Source organism: Eurosta solidaginis, chromosome 1 (assembly GCF_040869045.1).
Source record: "Eurosta solidaginis isolate ZX-2024a chromosome 1, ASM4086904v1, whole genome shotgun sequence".
Classification (NCBI taxonomy): Eukaryota; Metazoa; Arthropoda; class Insecta; order Diptera; family Tephritidae; genus Eurosta; species Eurosta solidaginis.
In genome coordinates this window covers 378,175,205-378,190,977 of record NC_090319.1, presented here as the reverse complement: position 1 = coordinate 378,190,977, position 15,773 = coordinate 378,175,205, and the positions used below count along the sequence as shown (strand labels likewise).

Here is a 15,773-nt window from a genome sequence, read left to right as displayed (position 1 = left end):
AAAAAAAAAATAGTTATCGATATATTTTTTATGATGATAGGTACAGATATTATTAAAACAAACTGCTTGAATTCGTTTCATTAATAAGTATTTATCGCTTTCACTTATATCATCTTCACTAATTAATTCCGACGGCCGTGAAAATTTTAAACCGATTGAGCACTCCATATTATATATAGCAGAAAACACGATTCCGAAAACCACAGAAATGAACGAAAAATACGCGAATTATTCAAAACCGCTATGTTTGTAATTTTTTTTAAATTTGACAGTGTTTAGTTAAAACAAAGTATACAAGTTGAGAAATTACTTGATACAAGCACTTTTTAGTCCTTATTTATTGACAATTACCCCAATGTGCATACATAAATAAGTAGAGGTCACATGTCAAAACATCCTAAGTTGACTTAAAAAATTAGACCTATCGAAATATTAACCTGTGATTGCAAATAACAAAACTGATTCACAACATAACCAGAACCGAAAATTAATGTCTCTTTATTTAATAGAACTTTATATAAAATGAGTTTTCTAACATAGTTCGTATAAATTAGTTTGAAAAAAAAAAAAAGAAAACTTGTAAGATTATGCCTTACAAAATCGATCAGCAGAGGCCCTTAGTATGAAAATAACAAAACGAAATGTTGAGATATTAAAAGCTAAATGTCAGGACTGGAGTCCATGAGAAATTCGTATTTTGATCTCTTGAGAAACACGTTCGTTTTAGAGCATGAAAAACACGATTTTTGAAAACTTAAAAATTTCGAGATAATAATTTATCTATAAGGGCTAGATGTTTTTGGCCGATGGATGAGTTATTTTCTTCGAAGATATGTGCCCTTAATTTCTGAAAAAAGTTGAGTGGCTACTTGCAACAATGAAGACGCCAGAGCCAGCTAAAATTGACAAAAAAGGATAAAAATTACGTATTTTCAGTACCAGGTTTTTAATTCTAGATACCCGCCATATGATTTATTATTTCTTTTTAAACAAAGTACTATCTTTTAGATTTAAAACGCCATATCGAATTTAAGGATATCTTTAATAGAAACATTTTTACTGCTATAATAAGGTAAGCCTAACAATGACGTTGTTCAAACTTTGAAATTCGACCAGTCCTTTAGGACCCCAAAGAAGTGTCCCTCAAATTTGAGCGAAATCCGAGACTAGCCAGCTTTTTGAATTAGACGTTTTCATATGGATTGACTCTGTTGTTTTGCCTATCGTACTGATAATTCTTCTACAAAAAGACGATCGTTGGGGAATGCTTGTCTTCAATTTTCATAGAGATTTGCCATTGAGCTAGAAACTTACAAGTATACATGTAGTTAAGAACAGCGAGACAATGCAACAAAAGAAGAAAATAGAAATAGTAAACACTTTTTTATACAAACGGATCAAACTGCAGCGGAAAATGTATCCTTAAACGCTCACATGACGTTCGTTAATTTTGATTTAGAAATTGTATTAAAAGCTATTTTAATTTCAGGTCTGATTAAGATTAAACTTAATTATATGTACTGCCTTTTGAGAATGGACTTTGTGTGAAAAACCTTTCAAGATATAGAATATATATGTTCATTGGCATAGATATCTATTAAATTTCTATATAAAGACAAATAATAAGGAACCAAGAAAATCAGTTTTTTCTCCCCTATAAAACTTAATTGCCTTCAGATTGGCAGTTTCGCAATTATTCGACAGGCGGTATCGACAGCATGAAAGTCTTCATCTAAGAGGCGAACACAGTTTACACACTGAATGAATATGAAAATACTTAAGTGATTTTTTAATTAAGCGTTAATTGCTCTATTAGCACATTTAGACTTTACTCTGAGGACAAGCGTGGGAGAGCAAGCAAACTGTTGTTAAAAACATCTCTTAATATACCCAGCGTGTATTTTTACTTTGAAGGAATAACGGTTTTTTGTAATAGCATAAAGGATTTGAAATAGATATAGATATCAAAGTTAACAGCATCGAAAAATGTTCTGAGTGGGCCATGTCTGCCCGTCCGTTTACAAGATAACTTGTGTGAAAAATTAAGAAACCTTAGCTTATCTGAAATCACTAAAAAATACTGCTAAAGTGGTAAAACTTGGAGAGTGGATTAACCTTAATACATTTCGTAAAAAAATTTCATAAATTTGTAAGCTGTTAATCAGGGTTCATATTGTAATGAATTTCGGGAAACTCCGCTTATTTGCAACCTTCTAGTAACGTTCGTATCACTAAACTGTTGAATAAATAACTCCAGTATTCAATAATGCAAAATGGCCTTTATTAAAGTACTTCACAATAACACTGATACTTCACAACCAATAGCTTGTTTAAATCAAACTGATTCCATGATTGCTCAGCTTGCGCTCTTTTATACTCTTCTATTTCCTCGTTCGCATACTTCTAGGCGTTTCTGGAATTTACTATTTAGTTACCAGCTATAAAATTACCAGCTATAAACTCATCACCTATAGCTTCTCGCATAGCCATATGCGCGTGTATATGTGAGTGATACCTACTTTTGGGAGTATCTCAGATATATGCATTTGTTTGTGCGTTTCTCTCCGCTGCTTGTATGGACATATGTGTAGACATAATAATTAATTTGTTTACGTACATAAAAGTGTGGCAGCTTGCTTTATTGTTGTTGTGGCTTTATTTACTTAGTATCAGATTAGTGATGTGAGTATCACTTAGTGTCGCTAATATTCGTCACAATATTTACACATACATACAAGCTTAACACCCACACTTGCAGGGAACAAATGTTCACTGAATTCAGTGCTCATATACATGAGCTGCAGAATACTAAAAAAAAAATTGAGCACACAACTCATATGTAGGTCATATGAAAAAACGGGCACATGCGCATGAGTGTGCTCTTTAATTTAAAATTTGTATAACCACGATCATGTGTGTGCTTTTTATTTCAATACACTCTCTTATGTAAATGTGCCGAGTGCAGTTAAACAGATGCACATGAGTATGCTGAGACCATAAGTGAAAAAAAACAATAAACTTGACATATTGGAGGCAAATGTTGGCTCTGCATACCTTAAAGACGAACCCTGAGAGGAGTTGAGATTTTGGCGCTGCACCATAAAAATAGACAGAAAATACCGAAGAACAGCTTTCTTGAAAATGTTTTGTATTCCCCTTCTTTTACCTGGAATCTTACATTCAGAGTAGCAAAACGGTTGGATTCAAATTCTTTTAGTATATATATTTGATTGAAGAAATGGAATTTATCTGACAGATTTAGAAAAAAAAATGACATTTGCTCATTTCGCCGTAAATTAAATCCGTTTATATCATCTTGCATTTTGCTAGTGACCCTCTGTGAAAAAGCTTTAAAATTTTGCATTAAACAAAATTGTAATTCAATTCAATTTCTGTGTGAAATCGGGATAACAAACTTTTTATTTGGGGCGCCCTTCTATGTGAGAGCTCACATCTGGGTATATAATGTACGCTTTCACCCGTACTAAGACTTTCTTACTTGTTCAAGAAATTAATCCAAATTTTTCCACATTCAAAGCTCGTAGTTAAAAAACAAGTTGAAGGAAATTTTTGTAAAAAATATTATAGTAACTGCTACAAAATGGTAAAACAAGGACGTCCCTCCCAAAGCTATTTCAAAACTGTTTCAGTCATACGTTTTTGTTCACGCCCGATTGGAGTTGATATTATTGCTGATGATTTCCAAATTAATGCAAAAACCATAGTTGTCGCGACATTTATTTTTCTCTATATCCTTTGCTCAGTTACTGCGGTTTACCAATATATAGCGGAAGATTGGAGCGTATTACTAGACGTATTCTCACAGGTTAGTTGTGCTACGCAAGGACTCGTAAAATTCTTATCAGCGCTACTCCATGCCAAACTATATCGAAAATTAGCCGTGGAGATAGGCGAAATCTATGAGAAATATCAAGTGATAAGCAAGAAATACGAAGATAAATTATGGGAATGGAACAAAAAGATGAAACAAATTTTATTTGCAATTGCTGTAGTTTATTCGGGAACGGCGATGGTAATTTTAATGGCACCACTTGTTATATATATATTTACTGGGGAACAGAATCCGATACTCTTGACCGAACTGCCCTTTTTCGATTCATATGCAGCGCATGGCTTTTTCATTAATCAAGCTTTTAATGCGATTTGTGTCGTTATAGCCGCGTTCGGATTGTATGCTGGTGATTTGTATTTGTTATTGTTTTTAACACATTCGATGTTCTTCTATGACATATTCGCTTTAAAAGTTAAGGATCTACATGAAATTATGCAACATGATGAAAAGGATAAACGTATAACAAACTTGGTTAAGGATATTTTAGAATGGCATCAATATTATTTGAAGTGAGTTATGTCAATTTCACACATGGGCTTAATGAAATGATCAAGGTTTCTACATTAAAGCAATAAGGGCTTTAATATTCCATACAAAACACAAATTTTTACTTATCTTATTATTGACTGATTGAAAGCGAAATGGAGTGAAAAATCTAATTGGCTTTGCTAGGCGTCTCACGTGATACAATATATAAAGACAGGTCAAATCAATAGTATAACTACAACAATTTTACGGCCCTCATAATCATGCAATCTAAAGTAGAAGAGAGGGAAATTTGTTGCTATTCAATACTTTAGTGATGCAATGTGCGAAAGAAAAGTCAAAACTCGATATATCTGCAGATTGGAAAAGGGAAACCGAATGGAAACAGTTAAGAAAAAAGAGGAAAAGAGGAAAATAGGCAGCCTTCCAGATACTCATCCGCAGCTTTATGATATTGTTTCAAAGTCAGTAATCTCATTGACATCAACGGTTTATTTCCAATTTCTTTAGCTGTGGACAAACTGATACTCTGACGATTCATCCATTCCGGTCCGGTTAGCTAAAACTAAGTAACTTTCTCTCAGAAACTCTGTATAATGCCTGCAAAGTGCCCGCGGGCCTTATTTCATATACGAAAAGGAAAAAACTCTCGTTCACACTATGAACTATAGACTATTTTAACTATTTTGTGTAAAAAGCATAATATTTTTCTGGGGTTTCCGACGAATGTTCTCTAATGAAGCAAGTGGCCCTGTGTGAAAAGGAAAAATTAATTATTTCATTAAACGACGTAGTGATGTCATTAAGTTTCTGTGTGGAATTGGTATTTTAATTGGTTGCTTGTTTGAATACCTTGATTTCTAAAATAAAAATTTCCTTTTTAATACAGTTTTAATGATACTTGTAATTTGATGTTCTTTTGGACCATATCGGCTCATATTATATGCACAACAATGGGTATCTTAAGTACATTACTTATCATTATGTTAAAGTATTGGCCTGGTGCTTATGTCTATATAATTGTACTGTTTCTGTGGTTATATATGTATTGTATTTTGGGCACACGTGTTGAACTATGTGTAAGTATTAATTTGGTACTTTGTTTCACATAAATGCTCAAAAATTATCCATCTGCATAGAATGATAGATTTTGTTGTGGCATCTACGATATTAATTGGTATGGTTTGGATGTTCGTAATCAGAAAATGATTCAGTTAATGCTTTTGAAATCTCAGGCTCCACGTGATATAATGATAGCCGGTGTTCAACCACTATCAGTAAATACTGCGCTCACGGTAGGATGTAATAAATTGTTAATATGAAATATAATTAATTCTGCAATTTCACTTTATTTTTATAGATAACCCGCTCGATTTACAGTTTGGTGATGATGGTCTTACAATTTCAACGTAATTAAGAATATATCGAATGGCATAAATACCAGAGCTTTTGAGCAAAAATTGTTTAGTTAAATCAGCGAATATCGCTAATCGACTAGTTGCTTGCATTCAATTAATGACATATTCGTCTACTAGAAGAATTTTTTTTTTGGAATTTTTAATGAGTTCTGCGATTTCTTATCATCGTTGTGGTACTATTGTTAGCCATCTCTAGCTCACATATTTTGCTGTTTGGCATTCTTGAAACTGAAAAGGAAATTTCATACTCAGCTAAGTTTCCAGAAACGCAAATCTTAAAATTTTTAGGACGAACAATTTATTTTATGAAATTTTTAAATTAAATTTTTTAAAGAAAAAAAAAAAAAATGATTCATAAAATCGTCAATATTCGAATAATGACAGTTAGTTGATTGCATGATGTGGTGAAAAATTGAAGTAGTCGAGTAATCGATTGTAAATAAGAGCCCTAATAATTTTTCGCATATATTAGAAGTATCGCTAGTTTTTTCTGTGTTAACAATGACAATTACGTTCTCGTTCTTGGAATTTTTTCTTGCAATGGCTTAGATAACTTAAGAGTTATTCGACTTAACTTTTCAGAAGAGTGTGCTCAAGGCATTTTATTCGGTGAGTTTAAAATAAATTAAAAAGCATCTCATAACTTTTTAGTATGTATCTAAAATGTTCAATAAATAAATTACCGTGTTAAATATACATCTAACGAGTATGAGGTCGAGCGTCCGCCATGGTGTGTTCGTAGCGTGCGAGCCTACCACACCGATGGTCCTGGGTTCTAGCTCTACAAAAAGGTAACATCACAATCTTTAGAAAAAGGTTTTTCACTTAAAAAAAAAATGTTTCTTAAAAAAAAAATGTTTCTAAGCGGTGTCAACCTTTGGCAGTTGTTGGGCAAACGCTTTAAGTGTATTTCTACAATGAAAAGCTTTTCATCGAAACTTCAACTGCTTGCAGATGCCGTTCATAGTCGGCACGTCTCGTCCCGCGAATTTGTAGAAAAACTAAAAAAGTAGCACAACGAAAATTGGCTGAGAATGTCGGTATAAATCCTCGAAAGTATATCGTACCACTTATATATTTTCGTACTACTCAAGTTCGACCTCCATATATACGGCATTCCACTTACCGCAATTGCTGATTTCAGACTGGTTCTTTGTTCAAAATACTTATAGGGAAGACATTCTTTCACAAGAAATATGTTTATAATATTTTTGATACCCACTGTTGGCGTTTCATATGCCGACCCATACATTTTGATCAAAAGGTCATACATTTGTGTAATATTTCAAAGGGAGTGATTATAACTAGTGATCGACCGGATTCCAAACCCAGCTATGACGCTTAAGTTAGCAGAAGGTATCTTCATTTGGGTTGATGGCTCGGGAATGGTTTATAACCAAGTTTACTTAAAGAACTCTCTATCTAACATTTTTAAGCCGAAACATCCTATCTCTGTATTTGTTTTAATAACATTCACCGACTAGAAAATCGTAATTTTAAAAGCGTATTCAAGGTACTCAGGGCAAACTGGTTATAATTCTCAATGCACCCGTTCAGAACTAAGGCTTTTCCATAAAACGACATAAAATTTAACACGGAAGGAGGTCCAAGTTCGGCTGACAATGAACGCTTTAAATCCAGCTATAGACTCTCATATATCTCTGCGGTCTCAAGCCATTATCGCCTTAAATGGGACATGATGACTCGCAAATAAATATATGATTACATTTTATACCTGCTAAATAAACACTTATGAGTTTAGATTTTAAATATATATGTTGCTTCTTCTTTAGACTATTGACTTTGAAAGATATTCGTTCATCTATATTCGAGATTTGAATCGATTCATACAACCTTTCCGATGGCATGATTTTAGATTTAGGCTATTGTAATTTGTGGCCACATTTTAACGCGCTGGGTAAACAATATTACTGTTACTCTCTCATGGCACAAATACTGAAGTAAACTAAATACAAAAGTTATTCGTGTTTTGGTTCTTCTAAAACTTCGTCCACTTTTTGAAGAGGTCGGTACTCAGTTCTGTCTCCGTTTAAATGGCTTCATATTTTCATATTTTTTGTATCATCTTGTATACTTATTTCCGATTGCTCCTTAATACCTTTGTTATTCAATTATAAGGTATTAGGTATGTAAAAATGCTTAAATTATGCATATGAATTAGCAATTTAATTTAGCAATGTTGGGAAGGTCGTATTTGTTGCCGTCCCTTAGTGGTGTGTGAAGGTGGAGCCATTCTTTTGCCTTTTGTTAATATCTTAAATAACAATCCATTACCATCTGAATGTAAGTTAATGTATATATAATAAAATTAAATTTGAACAATGGCTTCAGCTTCATAAATATGACTGACTTATTTGATTGAATAAAATACTATATATGCACATACTTATAAACGCAAGGTTTATTATATATTAAAAGATATGTAGGTTTGTTAAGCTATAAATGTGATGGAGAACGAATTTATTGAAAGATGAAACTCTTTAGTTTTTCATTCGCTTGCCCATCCCGTCAAGTCCTCCCAGCGGAAATATGAGGAAACTTTTTTGACAATAAACTGAAAGAAAAATACTGGTAAATTCAACCGATATACGTGTCAATTCAACCGAAATTTCTGCCAATTTTTATCCATCACAACAAGATGTTGAATCGACTGCGCACAAATCGTTGATTAGCAATTGACCCTTTTAGTAGTTAAATGAACAAAAAAAGTTGTTGCGACAGTTTTGTACGAAAGTACCTATGTTGCCATATACATAAATAAATAAATAAATGTAAGGCGCGATAACCTCCGAAGAGCTCTAAGGCCGAGCATCTCTTCCAATTTGCGTCGTGCTCCTCTTGATTCCCCTACAAATTGGCCGGACTGGACCTACATGTTTTATGCCGACTCCGAACGGCAACTGCAAGGCAGATGAGTTTTCACTGAGAGCTTTTCATGGCGCTTGCCAAACACTGCCGAGGGGCGACCCCGCTTAGAAAAATATTCTTCTAATTGAAAAACCTTATTTCTAAAATTTTAATGTTGCTTTGCCCGGGGTGCGAACCCAGGGCATACCGTGTGGCAGGCGGAGCACGCTACCATCACACTTACTAACCGATCGTCAATTGGGCTTACATCAAATATGCTGGCACACATTAAACATTATACACTTCATTATTTTGCTTTATTAAACGCACTTTCACCAAATTTTATATTTTATAATTTATTTAATTTATAGTTTTGAACTTCGGTTTGCAAATAGAAATGAAAATAGTAGTCACAAAACTGATTCTCAATTCTTTCAGTTGCAGCTCAGCTCATTCTCAATTTCTTCTCTAGCATGTAGTTGCCACACTTGATTGTTTCGAACAAAACTTGTATAAATGTGTGACATAACATTTTAAATAGAGAACTTGTAAGATATGGAAAAGTAAAGAATCAAATCGCTGGAAGATAATTCACCACTGGAGTAACTGTACATGTAATTCGGCAAGTTTAATTTTGCGCAATTTTGCATTTCGCTTGGAGGAGTAAATTCAAAACGGGGTTTTTCGTGTTGTATTGATAACTGAAAAACTAGTTTTTTGTTGTTTTCCCATTTTGTGTGTTTTTGGATTTGATGGTTTTCTTATTTTGGTATTTTTTTTAAACAAGTGGCACCATCGTCATAACTACAAAATAGAGAGCGCAGCGATCGTAAAATTCTCTTTGAAATTTGCTCATGTATTGACTGTTGATTTGCTGTTGAAATGACCAGTGAGATCAGTTAGTCAGTGTTAACAGAAAAATCAGTTAGATTGACCAGGAATCTGTCAATTTTACAGAATTTTGTTAACTTAAGAGCGACAATTTCTCTTCTGTTGAAATGACTAAACTAATTTGTTCGTTTGACAAAGAACTCGGTCGAATTAACCATAATTCGATCAATTTCACCGAATCTCCGTTAAGTCAAAAACAACAGAACCTATTTGTTGATCCTACTAGCACCATTTCTTGCAGCGTAGATAAGTTACTGTTGTTTTCACGCTAATATATCCATTATGGAGGACATTGTTGTTTCATTTGCATGTCAAGTGTCCATCGGGCTCTGGTTCACTGTTCATTGGAAAGGGTGGAACATCGTCAACGCAGATATCGTTCGTTAAGCGTCTCGCTCGCCAAGCATACAATTTATTTATTGCTCAACACCTCCGAACGCATGTTACTGGAAAAAAGGTGGCGCCCGTGGCGGGATATTGTAGCGTATCGTCTTGTAGTGAAAACAAGACGGGTAATTGTAAAACTAGACCTTAATTTTAACCAAACATTTTTCAGGATGAGTATAAAAGGCCTTTTATTTTTAACCAAAATATACAGCTATGTACATTCTATTTGGCAAACGAGACGCAATTGTCAAATTTGTTTTCGCCCTTTGTTTTTGCGCTCACAGCAATTGGTCGTTGTAGATAATAGCCAGATAACGTAGGAGTCGGTAGTTATCGTTTTGATTATTGTTTTGCCTATCATACTGCTTGGTGTGCTACAAAAAGTCAATCGTTTTGGACAAGATATCGTTAACGGTATTAAGGCTGTAAACCTTGTAGTCTCACGCATGGCTCAGAGGACCAAGGCAAGGCAATTTTGTGTGAAAAAACTTTCAAGATTTAACCTTAAATATTTTCAGTTAATCTCTATTAAATTTCTATATAGAGACAAAGTACATGGAACCAAGGGAAATCAGTTTTTTCTCCCCTATAAAACTTAATTGCCCTCAGATTGGCAATTAGCAATTATTCGACAGGCTTATCGACAATATGAAAGTCCTCATATATTAGGCAAATGCAGTTTTCACACAGAATGAATATGAAAATACTTAAGTAATTTTTTAATTAAGCGTTAATTGCTCTATTAGTACATCTAAATATTCCTCAGAGGACAAGCGTGGGAGAGCAAGCAAACTGTTGTTAAAAACATCTCTTCATATACCCAGCATGTACTTGTATCCTTGTAATGGCATAAAGGATTTGAAGTAGATATAGATATCATGTCTGCCCGTCCGTTTACAAGATAACTTGTTTGAAAAATTGAGAAATCCAAGCTTATCTGAACTCATTATAAAACATTACTAAAGTGGTAAAACTTGGCAAGTGGATTAACCTTAATACATTTCGTAAAATAAATTTGATAAGTTTTGTAAGCTGTTAATCAGGGTTCGTATTTCCACATACATACATGCTTAACATCCTCACTTGCAAAGAATAAATGTTCACTGAATTCAATGCTCATGTAAATGAGCTGCGGTATATTGAAAACATATCTGTGATTCAAAATTTGTATGACCACGCTCATGTGTGCGCATCTTTTATTTAAATACACTCTCTCACGTAAATGTGACGAGTGCAGTTAAACACATGATCAGACCGTAAGCGAAAAAAGTGTAGTCTCGACATATTCGAGACAAATGTTGGCTCTGAATACCTCGAAGACGAGCCCTGAGAGGAGTTGAGATTGTGGCGCTGCAACCATAAAAATATAGAGCAAATATCGATGAACAGCTCTCTTGAAAATGTTTTGTATTCCCCTTCTTTTACCTGGAGTCTTACATCCAGGCTAGCAAAACGGTTGGATACAAATTCATTTAGTATATATATTTGATTGAAGAAATGGGATTTATATGACAGATTAGGAAAAAAAAAATCACATTTGCTCATTGGCCTTAATCCGTTTATGTCATTTTGCATTTTGCTAGTGACCCTGTGTGAAAAAATGTTAAATTTTTGCATTAAACAAAATTGTAATTTCATTAAATTTCTGTGTGAAATTGGGATATCAAACTTTTTATTTGGAGATCTGTGAAATTTTTTGGAAATGTAATTCCTTTTAATATTCTTTAGAGCTCTGCAGTAGGTTATACATACTCTTGTTTTCATAGTTTGACGAAAAAGGTGCCCCCTAACGGGTTGAGCAGACAAAACTATAATAAAACTAAAAATAAACTTAAAAGCTTAAGACGACATTAGAAGAACATATCAAATTTAAAAATTAGTTATCAAATAAGCAAGTTATCACAAAAAACCATTTAGACTGTATTTGCATGGATAAAAAAAAGAAGTGGTTTTCAGAACGCTCTCATTAAACCTTCAAATTTAGGGGCACGCTATATATGTGAGAGCTCACATCTGGGTATATAATGAACGCGTTCGCCCGTACGTAGACTTCCTTACTTGTTCAAGAAATTAATCCGAATATTTAGATTCAAAGCTCGTAGTTAAGAAACTAGTTGAAGGAAATTTTTCTAAAAAATATTATTATAGTAACTGCTACAAAATGGCAAAACAAAGACGTCCCTCCGAAAGCTATTTCAAAATTGTTTCAGTCATACGTTTTTGTTCACGCCCGATTGGAGTTGATATTATTGCCGATGATTTCAAAATTAATGCGAATACCATAGTTGTCGCGGCATTTATTTTGCTCTATTACCTTTGCTCAGTTACTACGATTTACAAATATATCGCAGAAGATTGGAGCGTATTACTAGACGTATTCTCACCGGTTAGTTGTACTACGCAAGGATTTGTTAAATTCTTATCAGCGATACTCTATGCCAAACTATATCGAAAATTAGTCATGGAGACAGGCGAAATCTATGAGAAATATCAGGTGATAAACAAGAAATACGAAGATCAATTATGGGAATGGAACAAAAAGATGAAAAAAATTTTAGTTGCAATTGCTGTAGTTTATTCGGGAACGGCGATAGTTATTTTAATGGCACCACTTGTTATATATATATTTACTGGGGAAAAGAATCCGATACTCTTGAGCGAATTGCCCTGTCTTGATTTGAATACAGTATATGGATTTTTCATTAATGAAGCTTTTAATGCGATGTGTGTCGTTATAGCCGCGTTCGGGTTGTATGCTGGTGATTTGTATTTGTTATTGTTTTTAACACATTCGATGCTTTAAAAGTTAAGGATCTACATCAAATTATGGAACATGATGAAAAGGATAAACGTATAACAAAATTGGTTAAGGATATATTAGAGTGGCATCAATATTATTTGAAGTGAGTTATGTCAATTTCACACAGGGGCTTAGTGAAATGATCAAGTTTTCTACATTCAAGCCCTTATTGAACTCAATATTCCATACAAAACAAAATTTTTTAAGATATCTCATTATTGATTGATAGCCAAATGGAGGGAACAATTTAGTTGGCTTTGCTTGGTGATGACGTGATACAATATATACAGACAGGTCAAATCATTAGTATATCAACACAAATTTTAAGGCCCTCATAATCATGCAATTTACAGTAGAAATAATGAACATTTTTTGCAACTTTTTTCAATACTTAAGTAATGCAATGTACGAAAGAAAAGTCAAAACTCGATAGATTTGCAGAAGATTGGAAAAAGGAAATCGAAAGGAAAGAGTTAAGAAAAAAGGGGACAAAGAGAAGGAAAATCGAGAATGTTGGAGGGAAGTCATAAAATTAAAGGGCTCAAAATGAAGAAGGAAAGTGATTTCAAGAATAAAGCTAATGTTTTGAGAAGAAGTAGGAATAATATAATTTTTATTTATTTTTATTCATAGGAATAATTGCAACAAGTTGAGAAAGAATAACAAAAGGATGAGATTAAAATTAATAATCAGAATAAGGCAAGAATAGTAGCAAATCTAGAAAGGTTTACCAAAGAATGAAGAGGATGAGAAAATTTAGTGGGCTGATGGAGGTAAACTAAAAAAACATAGGAGAGAGAGGAAATAAGAAAAGAAGAGCGTGGAACAGAGGAGAGAAAGCCAGAACAACATCTTTCTGGTTCAATCACAAGGCTGGAACTATTTCATATATTCGAAAATATGTTTAAGATATGGATCCTGTAAGTCAAATACCTCTTTTTTCCATCAGGTAAAGCTATAAGCTCTGATTTTTTGAAGCACCGTTGTTGTGAAACCTCTACCGCTATATATATATTTTTACACCCTTCACGTCTTTCTGCTCAATGAGCTTAACTCTTAACGCTTGGTTTCATGATCTTGTCGTGTGGAATTGATATTTTAATCTGTTGCTTGTTTGAATACTTTGATTTTTAAAATAAAAATTTCCTTTTTAATACAGTTTTAATGATACTTGTAATTTGATGTTCTTTTGGACCATATCGGCTCATATTATATGCACAACAATGGGTATCTTAAGTACATTACTCATCATTATGTTAAAGTATTGGCCTGGTGCTTATGTCTATATAATTGTACTGTTTCTATGGTTATATATGTATTGCATTTTGGGCACACGTGTTGAACTATGTGTAAGTATTAATTTGGTACTTTGTTTCCTAAAAATGCTCAAAAATTTTCAATCTCAATAGAATGATAAATTTTGTTGTGGCATCTACGATATTAATTGGTATGGCTTGGATGTTCGTAATCAAAAAATGATTCAGTTAATGCTTTTGAAATCCCAGGCTCCACGTGATATAATGATAGCCGGTGTTCAACCACTATCAGTAAATACTGCGCTCACGGTAGGATGTAATAAATTGTTAATATGAAATATAAATAAATTCTGCAATTTCACTTTATTTTTATAGATAACCCGCTCGATTTACAGTTTGGTGATGATGGTCTTACAATTTCAACGTAATTAAGAATATATCGAATGGCATAAATACCAGAGCTTTTGAGCAAAAATTGTTTAGTTAAATCATCGAATATCGCTAATCGACTAGTTGCTTGCATTCAATTAATGACATATTCGTCTACTAGAAGAATTTTTTTTTTTGGAATTTTTAATGAGTTCTGCGATTTCTTATCATCGTTGTGGTACTATTGTTAGCCATCTCTAGCTCACATATTTTGCTGTTTGGCATTCTTGAAACTGAAAAGGAAATTTCATACTCAGCTAAGTTTCCAGAAACGCAAATCTTAAAATTTTTAGGACGAACAATTTATTTTATGAAATTTTTAAATTTTTTTTTAATTAAAAAAAAATATTTATAAAATTGTCGTCAATATTCGAATAATGAGAGTTAGTTGATTGCATGCTGTCTTGAATAATCGAATAAGTCGAATAATCGATTACAAATATGGGCCTAACTAAGTATTCGCATACTAAGTAGTTTCGCTATTCTAGAAGTAGATTTGGCTTCAGTTTTTTAGTAAGGAGGTCTAGGCGCTGTAGGCTCTTATATATCTCTGTGGTCACAAGCCACAATGGCCTAAATCGGGATATGATGATTCGCAAATAAATATTTGAAAAATAAATAAACAAAAAAAAAAAAAAAAAAACATTTGTTTTCTTTCAGTAAACATTAAAAGTATTTTTTGCCGCATATTTAATTAAATAAGCACACCAAATAGGATAAATAAATAAGAGCCACCAGTCTACTACGAGTGGCAAGTAACTCGCTGGAAATCAAAAAAATTGATGTCTAATATTTTCTGTGAGGAACATTTGTAATTGTCTCGCATTTATCCATGCCGTGTAGGCACCTTATACAAATGTTATTTTTGGAAAGAGAATTAATTAATTAATTAATTAAAGTTGGAAAAATAACCAAAAATACCCCACAAAATGTATAGAAGACATTTATGCACATCTCGCCCAAAAAAAAAAAAAACCTGCGATTACCCTAACGAATAACATTACGCAAAGTAACGAGTGACGTCTCTTATTATATTTATCCTCTTTGAGCACACTATCAGTTTTGTTATAACTAAATGCAAAAGGTATTCGTGTTTTGGTTCTTCTAAAACTTCGTCTAATATTTTAAAAGTTGGTACTCGATTCTGTTTCCGTTTAAATGGCTTCAAACTTTTTGTATCACATTGTTTGTATCTGATTGCACTTAAATACCTTTATTATTGGTTCTAAGGTATTGGGTACGAAAATCTCCTTCAATTATATGAATTAGCAATTTAATTTAGCAATGTTGGGAAGGTGGTATTTCTTGTCATCCTTTGGTGATATGTTAAGGTGGAGCCATTCTATTGGCATTTGTTGATTTCTTAAATACCAATCCATTACCAT

The 15,773-nt window shown here is 33.2% G+C and overlaps 1 protein-coding gene and 1 pseudogene across 1 annotated transcript; both read left to right on the top strand.

The window, feature by feature from the left end:
- The first annotated feature begins 3,601 nt into the window (after window positions 1-3,601).
- Window positions 3,602-5,756, top strand: LOC137241322 (odorant receptor 67d-like). Its single transcript, XM_067768798.1, has 4 exons — window positions 3,602-4,362; window positions 5,229-5,418; window positions 5,479-5,634; window positions 5,700-5,756. Exons 1-4 carry the CDS (start codon window positions 3,602-3,604, stop codon window positions 5,754-5,756), a joined length of 1,164 nt encoding a protein of 387 aa, XP_067624899.1.
- Window positions 5,757-12,064: 6,308 nt separating this feature from the next.
- Window positions 12,065-14,461, top strand: LOC137245247 (odorant receptor 67d-like; annotated as a pseudogene).
- Window positions 14,462-15,773: the final 1,312 nt, after the last annotated feature.

Excerpts from the sequence above, each read along its gene's own strand:
- LOC137241322 (XM_067768798.1), top strand. The coding sequence starts at position 3,602 with ATGGTAAAACAAGGACGTCCCTCCCAAAGCTATTTCAAAACTGTTTCA. Across the intron at positions 4,363-5,228 it reads TGGCATCAATATTATTTGAA|TTTTAATGATACTTGTAATT; the intron begins GTGAGTTATGTC and ends TTTTTAATACAG. Across the intron at positions 5,419-5,478 it reads GCACACGTGTTGAACTATGT|AATGATAGATTTTGTTGTGG; the intron begins GTAAGTATTAAT and ends CCATCTGCATAG.